The 27,923-nt window shown below is 44.9% G+C and overlaps 1 protein-coding gene across 2 annotated transcripts in view; it reads right to left on the bottom strand.

Annotated features, from left to right (window-relative positions):
• The window catches only part of PACS2 (phosphofurin acidic cluster sorting protein 2), a 188,019-nt gene that overhangs the window by 19,190 nt on the left and 140,906 nt on the right, over window positions 1-27,923 (bottom strand). For both annotated transcript variants that reach the window (XM_045027524.1, XM_045027525.1), the window contains exons 20-21: window positions 19,079-19,121; window positions 9,828-9,963 (exon numbers count right to left, since the gene is read on the bottom strand). In XM_045027524.1, coding sequence (XP_044883459.1) covers window positions 9,828-9,963; window positions 19,079-19,121 — 179 coding nt within the window. The remainder of the gene's footprint in view (window positions 1-9,827; window positions 9,964-19,078; window positions 19,122-27,923) is intronic.

Below are 27,923 nucleotides of genomic sequence, written 5' to 3'. Positions count from 1 at the left end.
CTGCAGCAGTGCCTGACTGCTCTCACTGCATAGGCTCTCAGCTGGCTTATCCAAAGAAAGTGACTGCACAGCAAGCCAGGGTGAGAGCGTACAGTGCATCAGCCTGCCACGCAGTAACCTCCCATGTGGACATGGCTACAACATACTGAGAGTCCCAGGGTGAAGGTAGGTTCACACCCTGGCGCAGTAACTCGTTGGACAGACAAGCACTACTATCTTCCCCTTGCCAAGGAGTATCCTAAAGCTAGAAGTCTCAGTCTAATTCGGCATGAGACTCAAGGGGACCATAGTAACTTGCCAGGATCCAGCTCCCTAGGCTCATCCCCCAGCAATGTTTAGGGCAAGGTGCAGTTATAGCTGGAGTAGCACATTGCAGGTGCAGCATTAACAGAGTGGACCAGGGTGGCCTTGTCTTAGGGGACCCACTTTCACATGAGTAACCTGCATTCTGCTCCTTTGTGGACCCAGAGGCTGGGTCATACCAGAGGTGAGAGAAACACTCCTTGCATAGCAGACAGAAGGCTTCCAATGAGGAAGGGGAATGAGAGGCAGGGCCTCAGGCACTAGTCACACAGGGAGACTTTGGTGGTGAGACAGAGAAGGACTGCGGAAGAGGGGGGCTCTTTGGAAGCTGCTTGGGAGGAGGAAAGGGAGAGGAGCATCTGGGAATACAGGCGATGGCCCCAGCACTGGGGGGTGGGGGGTGCTGTGAGGAGGCAGGAGTCCTGGAGAGAGCTCTCTGCCATCTCTCCTGGGACCAGGCCTAAAGCAGGTTCTAGAGAGAAAGCACTAAAGTGAGGTGACTCAGAATTCAGGTCTGGAATGGAGGAAGCCCTGCAGATGACCTCCTCCACTTCCTTCCCCACAGCTGGTGTGAGAGCTCACTTCATCTGTGCTGATAGCCACAGGAGCTGTGGCTGAGACAAGAGATGGTGCCTCAGCACGAGGCTCTTACCATCTTTTCCTGGCAGAGGAGGATGGGGCTGGGGAACACAGAGACCAAGGCCAAAGCTTTCAAGTTTGGAAGCATAACGGAAGCCAAGTGGGGATTTAGATAGTGAATGACACTGGCCTGACTTTCAGAAATGCCAAGCCCTGAAAAATTCCACTAGAGTCAATGGGAGCCGAGGGGACCAGTTCCTCTGCATGATGGGCCTGAATACAGCTCAAAATGCCTAACAAGGCCTCCCCCTTATGAAAATATTGGTGCCATCTCCTCTGGTCCAGACTGGTCCTTCGCCAACTGCCTGACACCAGAGGAAACGCCCACTGTCTCCACTGGTGAGCGAAGAAACGGAAAGCAACACAAACATGGCCTTCTAAAGAGACACCTCCATAGTTAATGTGCGCCTGGCAAAATGAAACGGGAGAGACAAGCTTATGAAGCAGGGAGCCCTGCACTCAAGTTAATCTCATTCTACCTGGGGTGGCACAGATAGGCTATTGCACTGAAATGATCCCAGCGCTGGGGAAAACACCTCTTGCATATGAAGTCATATTCAAGCCACACGCCTACAACCCCTCCCTATTACCTTCCCATAACTCACACTGAACCCCAAACCTGAGCAAGCCATCAACAGATGCTTCTCCTCCTCCCTGCTTTTCTGCCTGTCCATCTCCTGGCAGCCTCCTCCCTAACTTGCCATGCTACAGCTCAGAGCTTACAAGTCAAACAGCTGGGATGAGGAGGTGGACTTGTCCTACTGCTTGCTTCCCCTCTCAAGCATTGTCGGTGAAGGGAGGTAAGTGATAAATCCCATGGACTTTCAATGAGATTTGTATTCCTGTGTCATTTTGACACTTTTGAAGATGATGTTTAGCTGGTAACTTTTAATGCACTTAACAACATTGTGCATAAGCAGCAGAACACACACACAAAAATAAGCTTTTAGGGCTAACTTCTGCCCATAATCACTGAGACTCCCCATAATCAGTAGCAGAAGCACCACACCTGCCCGTAGCATTTTCATTAGCTGTCAAATCATTTTTGTGGTTCAATTTGTTAATCGTTTTAAAAATATGGACATGCAGTATTCCAGCACTGGTCTCACCATTGCCGTATACAGAGGCAAAATCACCTCACTGCTGCTACTCACTATGCCTCTATACATCCAAGGATTGCATTAGCCATTTTTGCCACAGCATCACACGAGCTCACGTGAAGTTGCTCGTCCACCATGACCCCCTAGATATTTTTCCGGGTCTCTGCTTTCCAGGATGCCGTCCTCCCTACAGTTATGGCCTCTCTTCCTTGTTCCTACATGTATAACTTTGCAGTTGGCTGTTTTAAAATAACTTTTTGTTTGAGGGGCCAGTTTACGGAGCAATCCCAATTTCTCTGTATCACTGCCCTGACCTCTGCTATTCCACCAATCTTTGTGCTATCTGCAAATTTTATCAGCTGTGATTTTATATTTACTTCCAAGTCACTGATGAAAATACTGAATAGTGTTGGGCCTGCTACCGATCCCTGGGGAACACCACTAGAAACAGCCTCATTTGATGAAGATTCCCATTGACATCTGTCAGCCAGTTCCCAATCCCTTTAACATGTGCTCTATTGATATTGTATAGTGCTATTTCGTTAATCGGAATGTCATGTAGTACTAACTGAGATGCCTTACCAAAGCCCAAGTATATTAAATCTTTGCAGTTATTTGTATCGACCAGCCCTGAACCCTCAAAGAACGAAAATCAGGTTTGTCTGACAAGACCTTTTTTTCATAAAAACACATTGATTAGGAGTAATTACATTCCTGTCTTCAAATTCTTTATCAATTGAATCACACATCAACTTTTCCATTATTTTGCCTGGCACTGATGTCAGGCTAATCAACTATAGTTATCTGGATCATCCCGTTTGCCCGCTTTGAATACTGACAACATTAGCACTCTTCCAGACTTGTGGAATTTCCTTGGCATCCCAAAATCCTATGGTTCTGAGTTACTGATCACTCAAATTTGTGTTGCTCTTCTCTCAACTTTTTCCATATCTTTAGTACTGAAGTAGGCAGAACTGACTGATGCCACAGCTGCAACACGGCTGTACTGAGTGGGTCTATTATATCCCAGCTCAGGATGAGATCTGTGTATCCAGCCCAAAATTACATTGGCTTTTTGCTGCCCTATTGCGCTACAAAACTCATTTAATTTAGTCTCCATTAACGTGCCCCAGGTCCTTCTGCATTTACTGCCACCCAATTTCCTCTCCCCCCCAGAGCATTCTGGATTATTTGGCTCCCTAGTTTTGTTAGCTGCCATTTTTCAAACGAAGTTTAATCTCCCCACGTTTCTAATCTCCCTTGGTCCCTCTTATTTATTGGACTGGTCTTCACAGCTCCTCCCAGACTTACTGTCATCTGCAAATTTCATTAACATGCTCCTTACTCTCTCCTTCTAGACCATTGTTATTTCTTTGTATTGTGCAGCACCTCAAGGACCCAATCAGAAACAGGTTCGACTGCAAGGTGCTGTACGAATACAGGGATCGTCTCCATCTAGGACATTAATAAGGCCAGACCCTAACATGGGTCCCAGGGATGTCCTGTTGTCCTTTGTGATGGCCCTTGCTCCGGTAGTTACAATCACATGGATTATTCTTGAATTAAGATTGATGGTATCAAATACTTTACTAAAATCCAAAGGCAGTAGACCAGGAGGCCTGGAGAAATACCTGCTTTCTACACATTCTCCAAGACATGAAGTATTAGGTCTCCAGGCCAACTGGAGACCTCCAAGACAAGACTGCCGTTTGAGGACACTAACAGAACCTGAGGTAAAGCTGCAGATGAATGTATGGAGGCAAGCACTCTGCCAAACAGCCTGACCCCTCCCAGCCAAACGCAGCAAACAAAATCCAGCCTTACCCTCATGAAGCCCCAATGACCCTGTGACGGAGCGATTCTGGCGGGACCCCACTGAGAGTGCCAAATCAGGACCAATTGCTCAAACAGGGCAGTCACAGCCCTAGGCTGGGGTTTTTCCACCTCTAAGGCAAACCAAACCAGCCAGACAAAAAGGACTTTGGTCTCACCCCACTGGCTAACCACAAGTCACACAAGCAATTTCCTTAGACACTCCAGTCTCCCAGCATCACCACCAGTGCACTCGTCCGGGGGATGAATGGTTATGAAAACCAACCCCCAATAAAAGAAAAAGGTTCCCTCGATCCCAAAGGACCAAGCCCCAGACCCAGGTCAATATACACATCAGATCTTACCCACAAATCACGCTGTTGCCGATCCTTTAGAATCTAAAATCTAAAGGTTTATTTACAAAGGGAAAAAGGTAGAGATGAGAAGTAGAATTGGTTAAATGGAATCAATTATATACAGTAATGGCAAAGTTCTTAGTTCAGGCTTGCAGCAGTGCTGGAGTAAACTGCAGGTTCAAATTGAGTCTCTGGAATACATCCCCCACTGGGATGGGTCGTTCAGTCCCTTGTGTAAAGCTTCAGTTTGTAGCAAAGTCCCTCCAGAGGTCAGAAGCAGGATTGAAGACAAGATGGAGATGATGCATCAGCCTTATATAGACTTTTCCAGGTGTAAGAATCCCTTTGTCCTCACGGTGGAAACTTACAGCAAAAAAATGGAGTTTGCAGTCACATGGACAAGTTTCTGCATACTTTGCTGAGTCACAAGGCGTGTCTGCCCTCTCTCCATGGGTCAATTGTGTAGCTGATGGCCCTTTAATGGGCCATCAAGCCAGCTATGCAGGGCTAACATCAGCTTTGTCTGGGACACTTCCCAGAGGCAGAGCATAATACAAAATACAGACAGTATAGAGCCAATACTTATACTCAAACTACAAAATGATACACAGACATACAGACAGCATAATCATATCCAGCAACCCAGAACCTGGTCTTAGACACCTTATATGACCCCCTTTACTTAGGATTTGGTGCCACCACAGGACCTTGGTTGCAACCCATGTTCTATATGGTTCCCATTTATATCAATAACGTCACACCCCCAACGCAAAATTGATGCAGGAAGGGATGACAAAACATCGCTGACTGCAGCCCAAGAGCCCCCTTTCCTTGGGTCTGTCTCACTACAGCTAGTGTTGGGCTAGAGGCCGTACCAGTGTATAACCGAAATGGTTTATCAAAGTCATGTTCAATAACATGAATGGATCTCTTTACAAACTTAAGGTATAACTTGGTTAGCTTTTGCAGCATGGTTCCTGTATGTTTCATGTGATCTTGCCAAGAGCTAAAGAAAACAGCTACTTTATCCATACCAGCTTTGGCCAATGTTTTGAACCCAATTAACATTAAACCAATGTAGATATTGATGTTGTTCATAGTACAGGACTCTTGGCATTTAGCCATGAAAGCAATATGGTAGTGTGCCTCAGTTTCCCCTTTCATACAGCACATCAGGTCTGGAATGTATTTTCCCCTGTGAAAAGTTCCAACACTGTTTACATGCATTAACTGTGAAACATCAGTATAGCAAGGCCCTTTAACATAAAGCGTGTTTTCATGTATTCCTTTCAACATGTTTAAGGGATTTTCCAAAAGATTAGGCACATTGTACATTGTTACAGTTCTTGGCAATAGCAACACATTAGTTACAAAATTTAGCATTAGCAATAACAAACTGATTGCAAGTGTCCCTTTACAAACATGTTTGTCCTGCCACACCCTTGGCTCAATACCATTGGAGTTTGGGCCTTTTAGGGTTAACCTGTGGCTTCCCTTTGCAAAATTCAGTTCTCTCTTTCCTTCTTGTCCTGCAGGATTAAACCCTGACTTCTCTTGCTTAACAGAATTCACTGGCTGATGGGGTGGGCCCTCTGTGCTAACAGCTATTAGCAATTCTTTCTTCTCCCTGCCAGCCAAGTAATTTGCATTAACACAGACACTAGCTTTTAACTCTTCAGCTGCTATGGATGTCAAGGCTGGACTTCGTCTTACAGAGACATCACACCAATTCAAAGGGTCTGAGGGTGAGAGCTGGCTTGCTCTCCCCTGCCTCCTCAAGCATTCAGCCATAAAACTGTTCTGCTTTGAAACACCAGTAACTGAATCTGTCCTCAGATCCTGAAGCACAGACTGCTCACTTACAGATTCAGCATGGAGACATTCCTGTCCCAACACCATTGTCTCCCCAACAAGCTGGCTACACACAGCCACGTGGTTATAGGGCTGCTCAACTTCCTTAACAGCTTCTACTCCACCTGAGACCTTTTCAAAGCTGCCCACACTGGATCTCTCAAAAGGAAAGTCAGTGGATCCATTCACAACAGAAAATTTCTGGCTGTTAGGAACTGAAACTTTCTTGATTAAATCACTTTTACACCCTTCAGTTGCAGTAAACTGCTTGCACAGGCTACCATGAGGATTCCTTTCCTTATGAGCTTTTCTAAGCAGCAATTCACCCCTCACAGAAATTCTGCCCTTCCCCTCTCCACCTAGGGCTTGCTCTACAGGAACACTTCCCTGAGCAACCACAGCCGCTTTCTGGGTCTCACTTACACTTAGACTCACTTCAGGCCCCACAGGCGGATTTCTACACAATCCCCTTTTAGGCACACCTACAGACTTTCTAGATATCAGGTCAGAAGCAGTCTCCTTCCCTTGGCCATGAACAAGTTTAGGAATCTTTTCCTTCTTGCTACAAGTTGTCAAACTGTCAGTAGGTAACACCATTAAATCACCTTCATGCTCTCCTTGTGCCCTGGCTAGGGTATCACCCTGATCAGACAGAGTTGCTGCACCCTTTTCCAACCACACATTAGCAACTGGCAAACTACACGCACCAGAACTGTCTGGTCTTTGGGACCTTGCTATGACACTAACTGGATGCAACCTAGTCACAGTGCCATTCTCCCCAGCAGACACAAACTCAGGACTATTCCCTTTCTGGGCTTTAGCTGTATTTACAACCAACTCCAAGACAACTGAATCACCCTCAACCATCACAGGCTGAAAGGCCCCTTCTGTTTGCTCCACAGACACAGAAGAGCCGGAGACACATTCTCCTTCACCAGACACACAGCTTGGGATCTCATTTCCCTTGTCCCAGCACACAGGGCTGTTCACAGACAACTGCTTGGAGACCGAGGTAGCTCCCTTCATAGGCAAGTCAATACCCCTGACAGAGACAGGCACATTCCCTTCACTGTCACATTTCTCCATACAGGACACTGGTAAGGGATAGGGACACTCATCTTCCACTATCCCTCCCTTCCCAAACTGCTGACTAGACAAAGCCATCAGCTCACAAGGCTGCCTAGGCTCCTCCAAACTTTCCCTACCAGGCACATTGCCACTCCCAATGGATAAGCTGCTGCTCTTTTCACTACACTGAGCTACTTTTAGCAAATCACAGTTACCCATTTCAGGTTTACTTCTACAAGCTGCACTAGCCAACAATCCATTACCCATTACAAATTTACCCTTTCCTTCCTCAGTTAGGGCTTTAACCTGACCATCTACTTTAATCTGTTCCTGAGAAACATTTTCCTCACCAATGAGATCTTTCTGCTCTTGATCTAACCCCAGATTAACTTCTGAGACATCAGACAGACATTCAGAAACTTCATTCCCAGACAAACTGCTTTTTTGCACAGACAAACCTTTGGAGCAACCCACCTCAGGCAAATCATTGCTCACAATAGACACAGGTTTAAGATTATTCCTCTCCTGTGACTGGCTACCTGGATTGAACAAAGCTTTAACATTTTCCCCAATTAAAAGATCTTTAGGCAATAACTTCCTGACGCCAGCTATCACTTCATGCTGAGCCCCATTCCACTCAAGGTGGATTCTGGCTAAAGGCACACGGACAGTAAACTCACAGAGGATCACAACATTCACACTCTGATTTGGTAAATAATCTTCCTCTTTGACCAGATCTGCTTTAACAAGAGTGATGTTAGAAGCCATAGTTTGCCCTGAACAGCTTTTACCATTGACTTTTACACTCTCTATGAATTTTCCATTCCCACTCCCATACATAGCACTGGCACAATTTATGGGGCCACCCCCTACTGAACCCACAGTAACAGCATTGACATAAAAGGTGGCATTGTTGGGGTACATTTGGTTACCCCCAGACAACTGCTCAGAGTTATACAACATACCAACATTGTTACAAACTGGACTTTCAAGAGGATACAGTCTCTGCTGTTCTTCCATTGCTTTTTTGACTTGGAGCTGGAGTCTAGCCGTCTCCTGTTGCATCTGTCAAGTTTTCTCCTCAGCAGCCAGCAACTCCAGACGCCTCTTACGAGCTTTTTCTTCTCTCTTAGCAACTTCTTTCTTTCTCTCATCAGCCTCTTTCTCCATTCGAATTTCTGCCAGTTCTTGCTCATAATCAAACTGCAGGCTGTCTCTCAAGGCTTGCAGTTTCCTTGCTTTTCCTGATGCTTTCTGTCTCATGGTCACTGATCTTTAACCAACCAAACTCTCAATCCCAAAGTTAAAATTTGGATAGCGTGGGGTTCTGACCCAAAGCTTAATTGACCTGGTTCTGTGGATCCAAGCACGACTACGCCACTGTGACGGAGCGATTCTGGCGGGACCCAACTGAGAGTGCCAAATCAGGACCAATTACTCAAACAGGGCAGTCACAGCCCTAGGCTGGGGTTTTTCCACCTCTAAGGCAAACCAAACCAGCCAGACAAAAAGGACTTTGGTCTCACCCCACTGGCTAACCACAAGTCACACAAGCAATTTCCTTAGACACTCCAGTCTCCCAGCATCACCACCAGTGCACTCGTCCGGGGGATGAATGGTTATGAAAACCAACCCCCAATAAAAGAAAAAGGTTCCTTCGATCCCAAAGGACCAAGCCCCAGACCCAGGTCAATATACACATCAGATCTTACCCACAAATCACGCTGTTGCCGATCCTTTAGAATCTAAAATCTAAAGGTTTATTTACAAAGGGAAAAAGGTAGAGATGAGAAGTAGAATTGGTTAAATGGAATCAATTATATACAGTAATGGCAAAGTTCTTAGTTCAGGCTTGCAGCAGTGCTGGAGTAAACTGCAGGTTCAAATTGAGTCTCTGGAATACATCCCCCACTGGGATGGGTCGTTCAGTCCCTTGTGTAAAGCTTCAGTTTGTAGCAAAGTCCCTCCAGAGGTCAGAAGCAGGATTGAAGACAAGATGGAGATGATGCATCAGCCTTATATAGACTTTTCCAGGTGTAAGAATCCCTTTGTCCTCACGGTGGAAACTTACAGCAAAAAAATGGAGTTTGCAGTCACATGGACAAGTTTCTGCATACTTTGCTGAGTCACAAGGCGTGTCTGCCCTCTCTCCATGGGTCAATTGTGTAGCTGATGGCCCTTTAATGGGCCATCAAGCCAGCTATGCAGGGCTAACATCAGCTTTGTCTGGGACACTTCCCAGAGGCAGAGCATAATACAAAATACAGACAGTATAGAGCCAATACTTATACTCAAACTACAAAATGATACACAGACATACAGACAGCATAATCATATCCAGCAACCCAGAACCTAGTCTTAGACACCTTATATGACCCCCTGTACTTAGGATTTGGTGCCACCACAGGACCTTGGTTGCAACCCATGTTCTATATGGTTCCCATTTATATCAATAACGTCACAGACCCTCCCATCAGTTCCTGATCCCTCCCAGTATCCACGAGTTAATTCCTCTGAAGTGAAGCAGGGTTAATCTCCACAGGGCCTAGGCTAAAAGAATTTAAAAGGATGACCAAGGACTGGGGAGATGGGAGTTGCATGTGGGGGAAGGAGAGCTGCAGTGTTCCTTACAAAGAGATTTCATTTCTACTGTATTTTGGGTAATACAGGGAGAGAAAAGAGGCAGAAGGTGCTTTACCTGGAGGAAGAGAAGCTGCCCGTGACAGATGGCGAGGAAGGTGGGGTGGGGGAAGCTTCCTTCACAGCAGGAGACACAGAAGGCGGGGTAGAGGAAAGGACACTGGAACTAGAGGGAGCTGCATCATCGGAATCACCTTAAAGAGAATGAGTCAAACCGTTTGTGTTTGTCACCTGGGTTCTCCTGCTGGTGAACACCGCGCAGTGTAGCGTCTCTCTTGGCAGAGCCCAGTCTTGTGCATAGGCTATTGTCTCTTCCTCCCTCTGTTTCACAGCACCCCCAGGGCCACTCATCTAACTTGTTTCCCCATCTGTCAAATGAAGTTACTGTTCCATTTACTGATCTCACTGGTGGTTTGGGAAGCAGAGTCATTTAGGGCCAGATTGTTCCCCCAGCTCATTACAGGAAACACACTGTATGCAGATCTCAACTCCACTGGAGAAGGGAGATGGACAGCCACCTCCGCAGCCCTTCTAGGGCTCTCTGCAGGAGCTGGGATTCTTGTGTAGTAAGGTGGTTGGGCCAAGGCAGAAGGGGAAGGTTGGAGAAACATACATCATTCCCTCAACGCCGGCAGGGAATCCACACAAAGGTAACATACTTGTTGGAGCCCCTCTCTGCTGGGAGTTTCTCTTAAAAGGGGGCAGGAGGCAGTGAAAACAAACAGAAGGGTTACATGGATGGTCCTTTACTACTAGGACAAAGTGGTGTCCACATGGTTTGGGAGCCAACCCCTTGCTTTAATCTACAGCGTGTCCATGGGTGGGGGGCAAATCATCCTCTCCTAATGGAGGAATTAGGAGGAAACTCCACAAGGGGAGCCCTGTGGAGTCCCCATCCCATCTTCATGTTTGTAAAGAGCTCTGAGACTCTTTGACAGGCTTCCCCCATGCACAGCAAGAGCAATGTGGTGTTACAACATGCAGCCTGTTCCCAAAGCTCTCTAAGGAATTAGCACAACAGCTGAGGGAGAGAGAAATTAAGAGGCATGGAGATGAGATGCTTCCCTATGAGGCCTCAGACATGAGGCGTCTGGAGGTAGAGACATTGGAATGCTGTTCCAGATGGGAAGAGATGCAAAGGAGAAGGCTCTTATACCCAGAGAAAAATGGATACCGGCGCACCGTGGAAGGATACACAGTAGACAAAAACACCAGGGACTGTGGAGTATGAGAAGTTGTCTTGCCCCGTATCTGAAGGACTGATTTAGGGCACTTGAGTTTTACTCCCACCTCTGCCTCGGTGTGTGATCCTGGGTAAGTCAATTGCTGGGCCTTTGCACCCCATCTTTCAGGCTATTCTAATACTTACCTACCTCCAAAAGTGCTGGCAGACTTAAATATGCAAAGTGGTGGCGGAGCCATGGCAACAGGCAAATCATGATCAGGGATCTAGGCAACACCCAATTGAGTTGGTGGAGCTTGTGAGGCCTTACATTCCATTTAATGTATGCAGCGTTGTCATAGCCATGCTGGTCCCCGGGTATTAGAGAGACAAGATGGGGGAGGGAATGTCTTTTATTGGATTCAGAGTGGTAGCTGTGTTAGTCTGTATCAGCAAAAAGAATGAGGAGTACTTTGTTAAGTCTCTAAGGTGCCACACCCACAAGTACTCCTTGTTCTTTTATTGGACCAATTTCTGTGGGTGAAAGAGAAGCTTTGGAGCTACACAGAGCTCTTCTTCAGGTCTGGGAAATGTATTTCCAGCCTCACAACTAAATGCAAGGTGAAACCGATTGTTTAGAATAGCTAGCACATATTGCAAGGGACCATTCAAGGTGGAATAGCCTGTTAACACCTCTGCAGTCATAGGACAAAAAAGTGTGTGTGTGTGTGTGTGTGTGCGCGTGTGTGCATGCGCCATGTCTCTGTGCAGTCCATGATTTTTAGGCTGTCTATACTAGCACTTTTGTCTGTCAGGGGTTTGAAGCCCCCGCTGCCCCCAACTGACATAAGTTGCACCCACAAAAGCGCCAGTGTGGACAGCACTTTGTTGTCAGGAAACGGTCTCCGGGTGACAAAGCTACCGCCTCTTGTTGGGGGTGGTTTTATTTTGTTGCCGGCGGCAACAAAGAGCAGCTACACTGTGAACCTTACAATGGTGCAGCTGTAGCGGCACAGCTGTGCCGTTGTAAGGTGCACAGTGTAGACAGCCATAGTGTCTGCGTAGCAGAGTTATGAATTTAAGCTCCCAGTCTCGTCTTTTGAAAGTGTTGTGCAGGTTTCCTTTGAGGATGAGGACTGATAGGTCAGAGAGTGATCACTCTGTGAGACATGTTCACCCACCAGTGATGTGATATTTTTTCGTCTTATCACTTTCCTGTGCAAGTTCATTTGACAGCGCAGTAATTGTCTGGTTTCACCCACAGTTACTGGGGCATTCAGTGCAGTGGATGAGGTACACCACCAACCCCACCTCTTTTTGTCCTATGACAAGGTCATTCCACCTTGAATGGTCCCTTACAATATATGCTAACTGCCTATGCTAAACAATCTGTTACACCTTGTCTTTAGCTGTGACGCCTTTCCCAGACCTGAGGGTGTGGCTCAAAAGCTTGTTGTCTCTCACCACTAGAAGTTGGTGCAATACAAGACATTACCACACTCCATTTAATGGCATTTCTCCAGATAATGCAGTAACTTTTAAATGCTGCATCTGATTGAGTCCAAAATTTCAAGGCATGTTCTAAGCATCAGTGGGCAGAAGCCTAGTGATTTTGGTGAAAATCAGAAAGCCAAAAGGGGAGAAATGGCACATGGTGCCCGTGGTATCTGGTTAGCAAAGCTAGCAGCTTCAGGCACCTCTGAAAGTGCTTGCTGAGGGCAGCCACTAGCATGTTTCAGCACAAAACCCTTTATCTCCAACCAGCCCATCCTCCCAGGAGTTTAAAAATACTTACCTCCTGAAAGAGAAAAGGAGAAAGAATAAGAATGGGGGGAGGTGCAGACAGAGCCTCAGGCATGGGGGAAAGGGGGACACAGAACCCCTGGTGGTGGTGGTGGGGAGAGTGGGGGATCCTAGTGTGGCGCATAGGGGTCAACCCCTGGCATGTGTGCATGTGGAAAATGGAGGACAGAGATGGCATGAGGGAAGGTGTGGGAGGGCTGCAGGGAGTCTCTGAAACAGAGGGGGATGGGAAGGTGGCACCCAGGGAGTTTGTGGGGGGTGGGAACGGAGGGATACAAGAGCCCTGGGGTGTGCTATAAGCTTGGCCTACAGAACCAACAAAGCATGCAGAGCTCCAATTAAGGTTGCAAGACAGTTTCCCATGTTAACATGCGCAGAATTTGCCAGACATCCATGTTTCAGGGTAACATCTCTCAGGCTTGGGCCCTGCCTACATAGAAGTTGCATCAGTTTAGCATAAAGCACTTTAGAAAACAGATTTAGTTAAGCCGGTACAAACCCCTGGTTGGACATGTTATTAGGCCATGTCTACACTAGCGAGCTTACACTGGCACAGCTGCATCCATGCTGCTACCCCACTGTAAGATTGCTGCTCATGTAGCCGCTCTATGCTGGCAGGAGAGAGCTCTCCCATTGACATCATAAAACCACCTCAAGGAGCGGGCAGTAGCAGCTCTCCCGCCGACATAGTGTTGTGCACACTACCACTTATGCCAGCGAAGCTTATGTTGCTCAGGGGTGTGTTTTTTCATACCCCAAGTGACATAACTTTTGCTAGAATACATGGTAGTGTAGAAATGGCTTTGTTTAAAACTGGTTCTCTCTGTATATTTGTCAGTATGAGCCAGGTTTAACAATCAGCATAACATATCCACAATGCTGCTGGTTTAAAACCATCCCTTTAATAAAACCCACCCTCCCCACAGGTTTAAAGTTTGAATACAATTCTTCAAGCAATTTGAGTCATGGGTGAGGGGTAAAACAGTCCTTCCCAGCATGACAAACCTTAACCTGCCTTTTTTGAACAGGGTTATTTATATTACAACTGACTATGGTAGAAAAGCTGGCATCAACTGTCACTGATTTGCATGGTTTGGGCAAAAAATTTTAAGGGAACGAAAAATCACTCCACATGCTCTATGGACAATTACTAAGGCTATGTCTGTACTACGGATGTGCATAAACACAAGGCCCAATTCAAGGGCGACTGCAGACAGCAGAAATCCCTACAGTAAAGATGGCCTAAGATATTCAGCAGAGCCTACTGAAATCCCGGTATAGTCTCTTTGCCAAGCCTAACACTCTATGGTGAAGGCTCCAGGACACTTTGCAAATGAGAAGCTAATTGTTTCACTGGCAACCCCACCCCAAAACTCACCCAAAAAGCTTGAATGTCAGAGACAAGAAAATTCCAGCTGTGGAAATCATGGCAGATCCTGGCTGCAATGTTGTCTGGTCATTTTGTTAAGAACATTTTAGAGCTGAGTGTGTTTTCCTGCTATGAAGAAATACGCAATGCAAACTCATGTGCTGTTGGAACCACCACTGAAAAGCTGTTTCTAGCTGACCCCTTTCCCAAGCACCTGCCTGGGGCTGGAACTTTGAAGCCCAAGTAAGGGCTGGTCTCTGCACAAACATGCACCAAACTCACTTCTATTTCATACCTGCTATTTCAGAATAAGTCTGTGGGCAAGTCTACACTACAAAATTCAACCAAATCAGTGCAGCTTCTCTAGACATTAACATGCCAGCGCTAGAGTCAGGTATCTCATGGCCTTTCAGGGCTACAGATGGGAGTCTGTTCCCCCCCAACAGGGCCCAACTCCCATCCAGCTCTACAGAGGGCCCAAAGAGTCTAGTAACACTAGAACAGGGGTTCTCAAACTGGGGGTCGGGACCCCTTAGGGGGTCGCGAGGTTATTACATGGGGGGTTGCGAGCTGTCAACCTCCACCCTAAACCCCGCTTTGCCTCCAGCATTTATAATGGCATTAAATATATTAAAAAGTGTTTTTAATTGATAAAGGGGGGGGGGTCGCACTCAGAGGCTTGCTGTGTGAAAGAGGTCACCAGTACAAAAGTTTGAGAGCCACTGCACTAGAACTATCATATTTCACTTGTTCTGACAGATCAGCTTTAGTCTTTCCTGCCCTATAAGCCCTGTGCAGTTGGACTCAGGGGCCAAGATATTTTCCTCCTAAGGAAGTATGACCCAGGCACCCATTGGTGCCAACTGGCAGAGGGTCTGGGGGTGCACAGGGATCCCCAGGGTTAGGTATCTGCATAATAGTTCACTGAAGGGTGACATGTGAGATCTCTACTGAGAGCCAGTAGCCCACTAGTTGCCATAATCATTATGAAATGTGTGTATGGATAATGGTAAAGGAGCTATGCATCTATACTGAAGATTATGCTTTTAAGGTCTTGGAGTTGAGGCAGGTCACCAGGAGGTACCAGACCTCGGAGATAATTCCTTTCATGCAGGCAGTAACAGGTCTCTCCCACCCCGGCTGGACATTTGTGTATTGTGTATTTATGCCACACACTGTTTGAACCAGGTGCCAAGTCAGAGATTGCAAAACCTAGAGGAAGGAACAAACAGCAGGAGGATGTCCTATTGACAAACACAGACATCAGATTGGTCTGGTATATCTTGAAGCGCAAAGGGACACTGAATAGTTCACAGACGAGGCAAACTGACAAACATGCTTGTCTCGGGAAAGGGGGGGATCACAGCCATGCCTGGCTATAAAGCACTGCAAGGATTTGGGGTGAGCAAACTCTGCAAGACACAAGAGTCTCTTGTTCATTAAGTCTAGGCTCTAGAAGGCATGTTATGATTTATTGTATATGTAACCCTTTTTTCCAATACTTCTACTTGCATCTCCATCCTTTGTTAAATAAACGTATACTTGCTTTCACTATAACCCTGTCTAAGTGCTGTGTGTGAACCGGGGGGGCGGTGAATGGAGGTGGAACTGATAAACGGGGGGGTGCTGTTCCTTTGAGGCAGGGAATCTGTGAATGCTGTGAGTGTCCAATGGAGCACGGGCTGGACACTGCAGGTAGATGCTCAGAGGATGCAGGAGTGTGCTAATTGCTAACCGGCAGAGTGACAGTGGGGCCTCCGAGGCCCAGAGGGCAGGGCTGGTGCTGCCCAGGGTCAGTGGAGTCGGGGAGCTGATCCCTGGCAGGCACAGACACTGCTTCTCACACTAAAGCCACATGGTAGCGAGGTGCCTTACAGCCCTGGGGTACCCAAGGAAGCATCACAAAGTCCTGTGGGAATGGCCAGGGGAAGTCTGAGGATCCTCTTGTAGGCCTCCTCCCAGAGTGTCCCAATGGGGACGGTTTGTCCTCTGCAGAAGAAACCAAGCCTGACAGAGCTAAGGGGATATATGAGAGGACAAAGCCATCCACCTTAAGATTGTGGGCCTCTCTGGAACTCCAGCACCCAGCACCCTGGCCACAGATGACCCTCCAACCCTGAGATGGGCACAGGGAGCTGCAGAGAATAAGTAGAGGCTGGTGTTGTATTATTTTTGACTAATATTCACATCTTCTCCCCATCCGTTCCCCTCACTCCACCTGCCCTAGCCCTCCTGAACCCACTTCCTTGGGCCTTGCGGAGAAGCCTCCAGAGGGATGGGGTGGGATAGTGCCAGGTACATGGAAGAGTCCTGTGGTATAGGAAGGAGAGCCACATATGTAGGGTTCCCTCCATGCACAGGTCTAGGGCCAATCCAGACCATGGTAACAAGGCATGTGGCTTTACTGGTGGAGGGATACAAAAAACAGTCCCAGTAATTTAGGACACTAAAAGTTTCCTAAGGTAAGTGTGTGTGTCAGGGCAGCGATGTACAGATGATATTAGTAGTTGTTTGTAATGTGACCATCCCAAGCTCATACATGAAGAACCCGACATGCCACCATATACCTAGGAAGCTGGCAGCACCACCTATATTAAGGTTGTCCGACATTTACCATTATCAGACTGTTTTCAGTTGCTTGTAACTTTGCCAAACTAATTGCTAGGGCTGAAACTTTCCATGCCAGGTGTCCGGGTTTTTTGGGTTTTTTTGGAAAATTTCAGACAAAATGGCTCAACAGTTTCAGAGAATAAGGTTAGGAACAAATGTATGTTTCCCCATGATTGGAAGTTCTAGCAACTTTCTTTGAAGAGCTCTAGTATCCTCATGCTTTGGAAAAGGGACTTAAAAATTAGTAGGGGTTGGCTTTTGTATCAGGGAGGTGTCATTTGCTTTTCCCATGAAAATCTGCCCAAATTTGACCAAGTTAGAACTTTTTGAAAATTGCAGTTTGCTCAAAGAATTCTTCGCATATAAATTCCCTGAACATTCCATCTGCACTGACCATGCTCCAGCTCAAAGGTGACCAAGACTATCCTTGGAACTGCAGCTCTGAACTGTGCCAGGTCTGGGCTCCTGAACTGAGAGCAGATGACTGCTTGCTGAGCCCAGGCAGCATGGAGGAGGAAGCTGCTTGATTTGAGTGCAGAGGGGACCTGGAGTAGATTGGGACAAGGAGCCTGGGGAGGAGGAGATTGCCAAGCTGAGAAAGGAGACTGGGAGCCAGGGAGGGAAACTAGATGGGGGTTGGGCATTGGGAGCAAGACCAAGATAAGACGACCACGGGGAGACTGGGACTAAGAACCAGTGGGCAGGAGAAAGGAGGAGACGACAGATCTGACGAGGAGCCAGTGTACTGGGGGTGAAGTGGTATAGCAGGGCAAAGACTTGAAGAAGAAGCTGGAGTGGAGGGGACTGAGATTGGACAAGTACCCCCAAGGAGGGAGACTGGGACTGAGCAGTGCTCACATGCTATTTTTTCCACAAAACCCCGACTTCATTCAGTGCACAGGATGGGCCTGCTCTGAGGATGAATCAGGGCTGTGTAGTGAAGGGGGCTGTTGTCTGTAGCATCTCCACTCCGTTTGTTGCAGAATTTGGAAGGAGTGTAGTGAATGAGGCAGAGGGTTGTAGGAAGAGAAAGGACAGTCTCATGGTTAAGGCAGTCAAATGCTGCCCTAGAGAACTGGATTCTATCCCTGCCACAGAGTACTATGTGATGCTGCACAAGTCACTTAAACCAGACATTCCATAGGTGATCACTAATTGGGTGTTCCTCATTTTCTGGGGCCCAACTTGAAACCATGAGGTCTGATTTGCAGAAGCACTGAGCGCTCACAGCTGCAGATGAAGTCAATGGGAGATGTGCATGCAACGTATAGAGTGCTATATAATGCCAAGTACTCTGAAAAATCCTGTGCATTTCAAATTGGGCATCTAAAATTAGTGGATACTTTAGATGTTAATCTCGGTGCCTCGATTCTCCATCTGTAAATGGGGACAATACCCCCTCACCTCACAGGGGTGTCAAAGATTAATTTATGTTTGTGAAACACTCAGATACTACTGGTGACGAGCACCATAGAAAAGCCAACTTGAAAATGAGTAATTCTGTCTTCAGTGCAGGGTCTGAATAGTGTGCAATACATAAAGCCTGAGGCCTCATGTTGAACACCCAGGAGTAAAATATTGAATAGCTGTCCATCTTGTGCACTGAATAAGGAAAATCCTGTAGAAAAAATAGTCTTCAATTACATGATCACATACTATCAATGCAGACCCACTAGGGGCTGAAATAAGGTTGCATGGACATCCCTAATTCTGTTTGAGTGCTTGCTTTTGTAACCCTAATAGTGTTCTTTTCATGTAGTTCTTGTGTGTGAGACAATTTTAGCCAATATCCTCCACTCCCATTTCTGCTGGAGGACTGCAATGAGATGGTGACAGCAAAACAGGCTGCTAGAACCTGAGTACAGTCCTCCAAGTGCATATGTGACTTACAGATTTAATCAGGAAACGAACTCTGAACCTTATTACTATGTATGTAAAATGAACCCATGCACTGAATTCAAGTTTACACTGATGTTGCACTTTTTTTTTTTTTAGTGGTTGTCTACACAGAAATGTTTCCAGTTATACCAGCATAAACACCCCATGTGAACACACTTACTCTGGGATAAGAGTGGATTTTTTCTGCTGAATTTAAACTGCTTCCAAAGTGACAAACTAAACCAGAAAAAAGGCTCTTTTATACCAGAATAAACTCCCCACATGGGGAGTTTAGCGCTTTAAATTCACACCCTATCTTATACCGGTATAACTTTCTCCCTGTCAACAAGCCCTAACATGCCATGATTGCTAACTCTGACCTTGCGCCACTAAACCCATGCATTCAGGCATTCTCATAATGTAGATATTACAGCTCCAATCTGGAATGCTACAGATAGCAATGAAAAGCAAGCAAAGGTTCTATTACCTGATGTTGCTGAGGACTGTTCCACTATTCCAACCTTTACCACCTGGAATGGAAAAACACAATTGAGTTTATATGTATTGGTCGGCTCCATCACTTGGAAAAACTGTGGGCCAGAGGCTCAGTCTCACAAATCCCTTTCCCATCACTCTGGTGATGCAAAAGGGCCAGAAAGGTGGTGCAAGTAGACAGCGGAGTACTCTACTGGGGATAGAAATCCCCGACTGCCATACAACCAGCTATACTAACTTAACAGTCCCCTGTCTCCCTGTAAAGGGGGCATGGAACCTAAGGATGGTTATCAGCCTGTGTAACTTGAATTAACCCTGAGATTGCTCAAACTTATACCAGAGACCATACCGGTCCCCTGCTGCCCCTAGGAACAGGAATGGGAGCAGAAAGACAACAGAAAATCATTTTTGGCTACACCACTTCAAGTACCATCGAAATGCAGCCACATCTCGGGTGCAACAGAGTTTCTGTTTAACAGTTTACCCCAACACTATGAGATATTCAGGAAGAAAACAATATCTAAATTATAATTGTCTAGCACCAGAATTAATGCAACCAACACCAGTTAATTCTACACTGGACCGCTCATTCTGATGGATAAAGATGAATTGAACACTGAACTAAGAATCAGTGGTTACCTAAGTGCAAGTGAACATGATCTGATTCGCAATTCCACAATCATGTAAGATGGCTGCACTGATTAAAGAATCCTGGTTTAGCGGGGAAGTGAAAGCAGCAATACAAAATAAAGACAAAGAATAACAAATGGGGAAAAGGAAAAGTTAACAGCAATAAATATAAATCAGAAGTTACGAAATGCAATACAAGATAAAGAAAGCTAAACATGTCAATGAAAAAAAATCTATGACTAGTGGGGTTAAGGACAATACGTTTTTTAAATTTTATCAGGAATTGATCACTAGGTGAGATGATAAAACTGTCTGATACAGACAAGGCAGAAGAAGCATTCAATAATTATTCCTGCTCTGTATTTGGAAAGAAGCCAGGTGATATATTCATATACAGTGATCAAACACTTTCCAATCAAACATTAAGGAGGCTGTTAAACAGCATCTTCTAAAGTTAAAAATGTTTAAAAATCAGCAGGACAGTATAACTTGCAACCAACAGTTTTAAAAGATTTGGCCAAGGAACAAAATGAACACTCAATGCTTATTTTAAATAAACTTGGAACTCTAGGGAAGTTCCAGAGGAAGAAAGGTAGTGTCATGCCAATATTTATAATGGGGTCATCTGGGTAACTATAGGCCAATTAGCTTGACATCAATGCTGGGAATCAATAATAGAATGGTTTAATTCTTTACTGATTGCCTTATTTAAGATGGTAGCAGAATTAAATGCCAGTTAAGTTTTATGAAAAAAGGCCTTTTCAAACCAACTTGGTATTGTTTCTTGATGAAGCTAATTTGGTTTGAGAGAGTTGTGTTGACATAACGTTCTTGTACGTCTGTATCTTAGTACCACACAATACTGATTTAACAAATCATAGAAAAATCAAGACAGCTCTGCAACACTGTGGTTAAGAGGGCTAAGATGACGCTTGGATGTTGTGGAAGCAAGGAAAGAATTAATAAGGATTTGAAGGGGATTTTAATGCATGTTAGTCAGTTAGCAAGAGTCAGGCCATACTGTGACCCTTATGACGTGAGATTTGTAGAAGCAAGATAATGTAAGACAGAGTGAACTGTGTGAAAGTATTACGACCTTGCAATGTGCAGTCTTGCTTTTTCTAGTAAGATAGCAGAAAAGCTTATGTATAAACAAAATGTATTTGTTGCTTTTTACTGTCTCCATGATTGTCTAAGCTTGTCTGTAATAAGGTATAAAGGCTTGATGTAATTGTTTACCAGTTGAGAGACCTGTCCAGGACCCTGTGTCCTATGGCACTCTCTCCCTCCATGGTAATTACTGGAGAAATAATAAAGTATTTAATTTTGCTGCACCCAAACAAAAAGCGAGAACTAAGTTTTTCTTCGACAATTTGGGGGCTCGTCCGGGATGGCAACGCCCACGGACCCACAGACGGCTACTACGGATCATTCCCCTTCGAACCCCATGGCGCCACATGAGAGGTATGAGACCTTTTGAAATCTCTATTGGGGTATCGGAGGAGGACTGTCCCTGAGGACGTCTGTCTCTCTGTTGGGCTCACGCCATCTGAACTTATTGACTGTGCAGCAGGATCAGATGCAAAGTGGTATTGGGGAGAGGCCCCAATAAGGTTAGTTTATAGCAGTACTGGGAACTGCTGAGTTGGCCAAGGTAAATGCATAAGGTAATGCATAAGGTAATGCATAAGGTAAATGCATTAGAATGCACCGGTGCTGAGGGGTTTTTACCGCCTCAAGAGGGGTTGTCATACCGCCTCATGGTATCGGTCCGGACCAGGTAAAGATGCATCGTGGTTAATAAAAAAAAAAAAAGAGATAAAAAGATAAAAAGGTTAAAAAAAAGGGTTAAAAAAAAAGGAAGAAGGAAGAAAAGAGGCCTTGGTGTGTGTGTGTGTACACCAGTGTGAGTGACTGTTACCGGGCTAGCCCGGTAACTAGTGGATCTTTAGGAGATCCGACCCACAGTGGGCTGACTCAGCCTGGCATAGTCCGGCGAGGAAGCTGCCTGGGTCTAGGGGTGTGTGAACCCATCTTCCCTCCTCTTTCCCTTCCGTGTGGGCTACTGACAGTCTGATCATCTCCTTAGTAGAAAATGGGTAAGGGACAGTCTAAATATTCCACCTTACCCCCTAAGGGTACCCCAGCATATTACATGTACGTACATTATGGTCCTAAAACCTGCAGGTATTTAAATGATTGGAATCTGTACACGCGTGAAAATTCATTTAAACAATGCCCATTAGAAGGCACCTTCAATCTAGATAAGATCATATATCTAAGAGGAGCTTTTAATCACCAAAGAAAAGCCTCTGACACGGTGTGAGCAATTTGTCTAGGAACGGGTTAATTTGAAATTCGGCTTCACCCAGAGATAGGAGAAGTTGTTTTGTGTTCAAGGTCGAGAATTAGTGCGGACTATGCTAAGTGCAAAGGAAAACTGCTTTCAGCCCCAGCTGCTTGTGGAAAATAGAGACAAGCAAACCAAAGGCAGTACAAATTGCAGAATTGGAATTATATTTGCAAAGCTTAACTTCCCAGTGAGACATGTGTGAGTATTAAAGTGGTTTAAGGCTTGGGGCATTCATGTTTTTTCTGTGTGAGGTGGGAGCATTCCCAATACTCTCCATTGTTGTTTTATTATTTTTAATGAAGCTTTAAAATTTGATTATATGCTCTGTCAGTCTGATCACCTGACATGAGGGATAAATTAGTAACAGAAATTTGTCACAGTTTGGTGAGCAATAGAGAATGGGGGAACCCTGCAGGATTTACACCATCTATCTGTTTTACCCTTGTTATTTTGTGTTTGCTTTGTTTGGTGTTGTTGGTTTTATATGATAAGGATTGCATGATTAAAGGTGTATAGAATAAGGAAACACTATTTGGTTTTGGTGCACTATTTAGCTTTGGCTCTGTTTGTTTGACCGGTTACTGTTGTTTTTCTGCTCTGTTCATTTGGCCGTTAGGTGTGTGAGCGGAACTGAACTTCTCGTTCGTAATTCCTCAGGGTGGAAGCCATGTGTGCGATGAAGCTCTGAGGTTGTCCTGCGATTTTACTGTCCCGCCCCCCTGTAACGGACAATGTAATAGAAGTGGAAAAATCTGGCTTAGACTGTAATTTTCTTTGCTCTCTGTGTAATTTTCTTTTCTGTTTAAGTGTCAGCAGACAAATGGGTGGGTCTCTGGGTAGACCCCCAAAGGGGTTTGGATTATGTGTTAAGTAAATGGCCATGTATTTTTGCCCAGGTGGCAAGCCTTACTAGGGAGGACTCGGGTAGTCTTGTGAGTAGAGACGTTTTGGGGACAAGACCAGAAGGGTGAGGGCTAGTTGTGAAGCCCACCCTCCTAGCTAAACTGGTAGTGGAGCAAATTGGTGCAAAATGGAAGGGACGGCTCAGCGAGAAAAAAAGGATCGGGCCCAGGCGAGCAGGCAACAGACAGAGTGATTGGAAAACAGGTTGGAAACTTTTGAGGGTGTAGTGGAAAAAAGGAGTAAGTGAATATAAGCATGAGAATTTCAAATACTCAGAAGTATATTTGGAATGGTGATTTGAATTGGTAAAGTGGCTGTTGAAAGGGAAAAGCAAGTGATTTTTAAGAGAACAGTTTTTTGGTGTCTTTGACATGTTTGTAAATAAATTCAGGCAAATACATTTATTAGATTGTAATAATTTGGCTATGACCAATTTTGTTAAATCAGTTGAAGACTGTATACAGTGCTATGTAATGAAAATTTTATTAGGCTCTACAGGCACTATAAGTGGTGATGTTTTCTTTCAGTGTTTCAAAGCAGGAGTTAAAAATAAAAAAGCAAGCCGGAAAGCATCTGTGTTAATGCAAATTAACTAACTGATAAGGTAGAGGCCGCTGACCCAGGGCTGTCTAAGAAACACATATGAGAAAATATGGGGTAATTCCTCTGTTTTGCCTAGAATCAACAAGAGTATTTGTATATTTTAAGTATTTAACTGCCCGGAAGGGGTGGACCTCTGTTTTTGTCTTTCAGATAATCAAAGAAAACTAATGCCAGCTGCACAACATTCAACGTACCTTGATTTACTGGTACAGTAAAAAATTATGTTGTGTGTTCTATGTTCTGTCTTGTCGTGTTTGTCTAGTGGCCAGAATTGTTGTGTTTCATATTTTCATGAGATGGTCTGATTTGAAATCAAGCGGAAGTGTTGGATTGAAATGCAGATACTTGTTTTGTTCAACTTAGAATACAAAGTGTTTGGTTACATCAGAAAAATGTGATATACTAAAGTCTAATACATTTTCTTCAGTAAGAGAAAGAAACTACATTGGCCACATCTTTTAATTGAGAATTGTTGTTAAAATCATACTGATAGTCTTTGGAAGCAAGGACATGAAAAGTTAACCCACTCCCCATATTGTACAAGGGATCCTTCTGGCTACCTCAGACTTTTAGCCAGAGGGCTGGGGATGGTGGATAGCTATTGGACTAGAAGTTATATTGAGTGGACTTCTCAAAGTGGGTGTGCTTGTCCTGGCTTGTCCTTCCAAAGTTCTGTAATACGGTTATTTTAGTGCAAGGGTATATGTGGCATACATTGAATAATAAGACTAATGTACTGTATAACAGTAATGTTTATGTGTTCATGGTATATAAGAAGGTGTATAAGTAATGGGTAAAAGTTTCCTTTGTATGTTAACGAAAAAAAAAGAGAAAAAAAAAAAAAAACGCCAAGAAGGGAGAAAAAAGAGAATGGCTAACATGCGCTGGCCCCAGTCAAGGACACCGCTTGGCTGCCTACCAAGGGAAGGGGGGGGAATGGTTGCTGCAGTTACACGAGATTGGTGTGCAGCGGCCAGCCCCCTCTCCTCCTTGGGGACCTTTTGTAAATATTCAGATTGATTTTATTTGAATGTCTAAATGTTGTGGTTATGAATATGTATTAGTTTTAGTTGATGTATTTACCACTTGGGTTGAAGCTTTTCCCTGCAGGACAGTAGATGTCTTTGCTTACAGATTTTGTACCACGTTTTGGCATCCCTGTGACTATCAACAGTGATCCTGGAACTCATTTTACTGGACAGATTGTAAAGGGGTTATGTGCAACTCACTGCCCTCACCACCCACAGTTGGGACAGTGGAACGCCAGAACGGGACTTACAATAATATAAACTGGCCGAGATTTGTGCTGAGACACACTTGAAGTGGCCAGATGCCCTTTCTTTGGCACTGATGTGTATGAGAGCCATTCCCAATCGAAAGACTGGACTCGGCCTCATGGAATTTTGACAAGACACCCAATGCGACTACCAACTGCATCCCCACTAACCCCAGCTCAGATGGACATTCATTTGCTGGATAACATAATGCTTAAGTATTGTTAGGCACTAATGCAATGTGTTAAGTCTTTTTATACACAGGTGAAGGAAGCACTACCGAAGGATCCTGTGCAACCTTGCCACTCGTTGGGACCAGGAGCCTGGGTCTACATACAGATCCATCAACGAAGGACTGCCTTGGCTCCACGCTGGAAAGGCCCTTTCCAAGTCCTGCTGCCTACCGACACCGCTGTGAAGTGCCACAGACTGACTGCTTGGACCCAGGATTCTCACTGCAATAAAAGACCCCTCCGCATCAGGAGAATTTTCCTACTGATGATTACCCTATTCTTTCTTCTAGTTCCACTGTGCTTCTGGACAGAAGGAAAAAGGGCAAGGTGCCAAACTGGCAACATCTCCCTTGTCCGCTGACAGACCAACTGTGCCTTTAGACTTTTCTAGAAAAAGCAAAGCCATTACAGGGTGATATGTGCTGGAAACCTCTCCCCTGTAGGATGCTAAACCACAATTGTTTTGGGAAAGAAGAAGAAACACTCACTCCACTGACATTGCCAAAGTCCAGGAATTCCTGACTGAAAGGACATTGAGAACTGACCCTGGTGAAGAAACAAAGAATTGTACACTGGCAAGGAAGAAATTTATGGGACCCATGATTGGGAATGTGGTATTAATTGGATTTTGGGGTTTAATCTACAGGCTGTGCCCTGTGTTTTGGATAAATCCTTCAGTATGTATTGCCCTCCCTGATTGGATTTTAAATGACATTGCCCTTATCCAGTTTTTACGTCACTTTTACATACCCAGATTGCTCACAAGGGGCTGCCATTAGATTAGCACAACGGAGAACCTGGAATGAGAGGACATTGGGCAGATCCCTGTGGGCTAGGGCCAATATCTTAAAAGCCAAGAACATGATAAGAAATTGGGCCAACTAGAAAAGGCTACTAGCCTTATTCTTGAAACTCAGCTATCTTAAGTACAGGCTGGAGTTGGTGAGTTACATGTCATTTCAGCCCTTAGTTCTATGACCCAGAAGTTACTGACAGAGATGGTATTGAATACCACTGAGGCTGGGAAGGTATTGCAGTGGGATCTAGACCAGACTTGGACCACTGCCCTTACAGATGCATCAGGAGTGCCATCTGATCTGTGGTCATGGAGAGATACTTGGACACTTTCTGGATGGAAGTGGGGATATTCAGAGTGCTCCTTCCAAGCATATGGACCGGTTAGGGTGGGTGTGGGCTCCCACATACCGAATCCTGCTGGGTCCATGGGGAGGATGCATGTGGAACTGAATTATTTGCCGAGACATCTGGGAAATTAGACCACCTGATATACCTACCTGATTTATAGACAGTACCCCTAGAATAACACCTGATGAGATATACATATTGATCTTACCACTGCTGCAGGCAATTATATCATTTACTGGCCTGCAGATAGATTGCCTCTGAATTGCAAGGGCAAATTCACATGCTTTAGAATATATATTAAGCTGGAAAGAATGCCTTTCATACAGCTTATAGAGTGTTTACTTTATGTACTAGGTATGATGTTTTATGCTTTGTGATCAAAATTGTACAACAGCCCATTATATTATTCCTATGGGGATGTTATTGTTTGTCGTGTTGTTAGTTAGTTTAGGATTATGTTATTGTTGTTGTTTTTGAAAAAAACATAATTATAGTAATAATACCTTTTATGATCATGCTAATCATGCATTGTCATTACATCCCTTGACAACCCCTCAGGTTGACATATCTGCTGTAGAATCTAAACTCCATGGTTTAATGCGAATTGAGATTTGAAATTGTTTGTTGTACTAGAAGTACAAAAGGGGGGAGTGTGGAAGCAAGGAAAGAATTAATAAGGATTTGAAGGGGATTTTAATGCATGTTAGTCAGTTAGCAAGAGTCAGGCCATACTGTGACCCTTATGACGTGAGATTTGTAGAAGCAAGATAATGTAAGACAGAGTGAACTGTGTGAAAGTATTACGACCTTGCAATGTGCAGTCTTGCTTTTTCTAGTAAGATAGCAGAAAAGCTTATGTATAAACAAAATGTATTTGTTGCTTTTTACTGTCTCCATGATTGTCTAAGCTTGTCTGTAATAAGGTATAAAGGCTTGATGTAATTGTTTACCAGTTGAGAGACCTGTCCAGGACCCTGTGTCCTATGGCACTCTCTCCCTCCATGGTAATTACTGGAGAAATAATAAAGTATTTAATTTTGCTGCACCCAAACAAAAAGCGAGAACTAAGTTTTTCTTCGACAATGTATAAGCAGGGGAACATAGGTGATGTGTAATTACCTCTGTATATAACATTGGCAAAACCATTACTAGAATATTCTATCCAGTGCTGTTGTCTGGCAATATCCTTTTTGAAGTCAAACTAAAGAGTTCAGAAAAGAGCCACAAGAATGTTTTTGAAGCCTGGAAAACCTGCTGTACAGTGAAAAATTAAACCACTTCAATCTATTTAGCTAAACAAAAAGAAGATTAAGAGATTACTTGAACATGGTCGAAGTACATAAATAGTACAGGACTCAAAGGACTGGTCTACCCCAGAAAGTTATTTTGACCTAGTTATGTCACTCGGGGGCACGAAAAATTCACACTCCTGAGAGATGTAGTTATGCTGACCTATCCCCCAGTGTAGACAGTGCTAGGTCACAGAAGAATTCTTCTATCAACCTAGTGACCCCCTCTTGTAAGGTGGATTACTTACACCAACAGGAGAACCCATTCTGTTGGCGTAGGTTGGGTCTCCACTGAAGCGCTGCAGTTGTGTCACCGTAGCATTTCAAGTGGAGACCAGCCCTCAGAGGGGTGGATTTACCACAGGAAGGGAAGCACCCTTTCCGTCACTACGGCTGCGATGCTGTA

This window comes from Mauremys mutica, chromosome 8 (assembly GCF_020497125.1).
Source record: "Mauremys mutica isolate MM-2020 ecotype Southern chromosome 8, ASM2049712v1, whole genome shotgun sequence".
NCBI lineage: Eukaryota > Metazoa > Chordata > Testudines > Geoemydidae > Mauremys > Mauremys mutica.
Note: the sequence above shows the minus strand (reverse complement) of the source record. Positions and strands in the feature narration are given on the sequence as shown.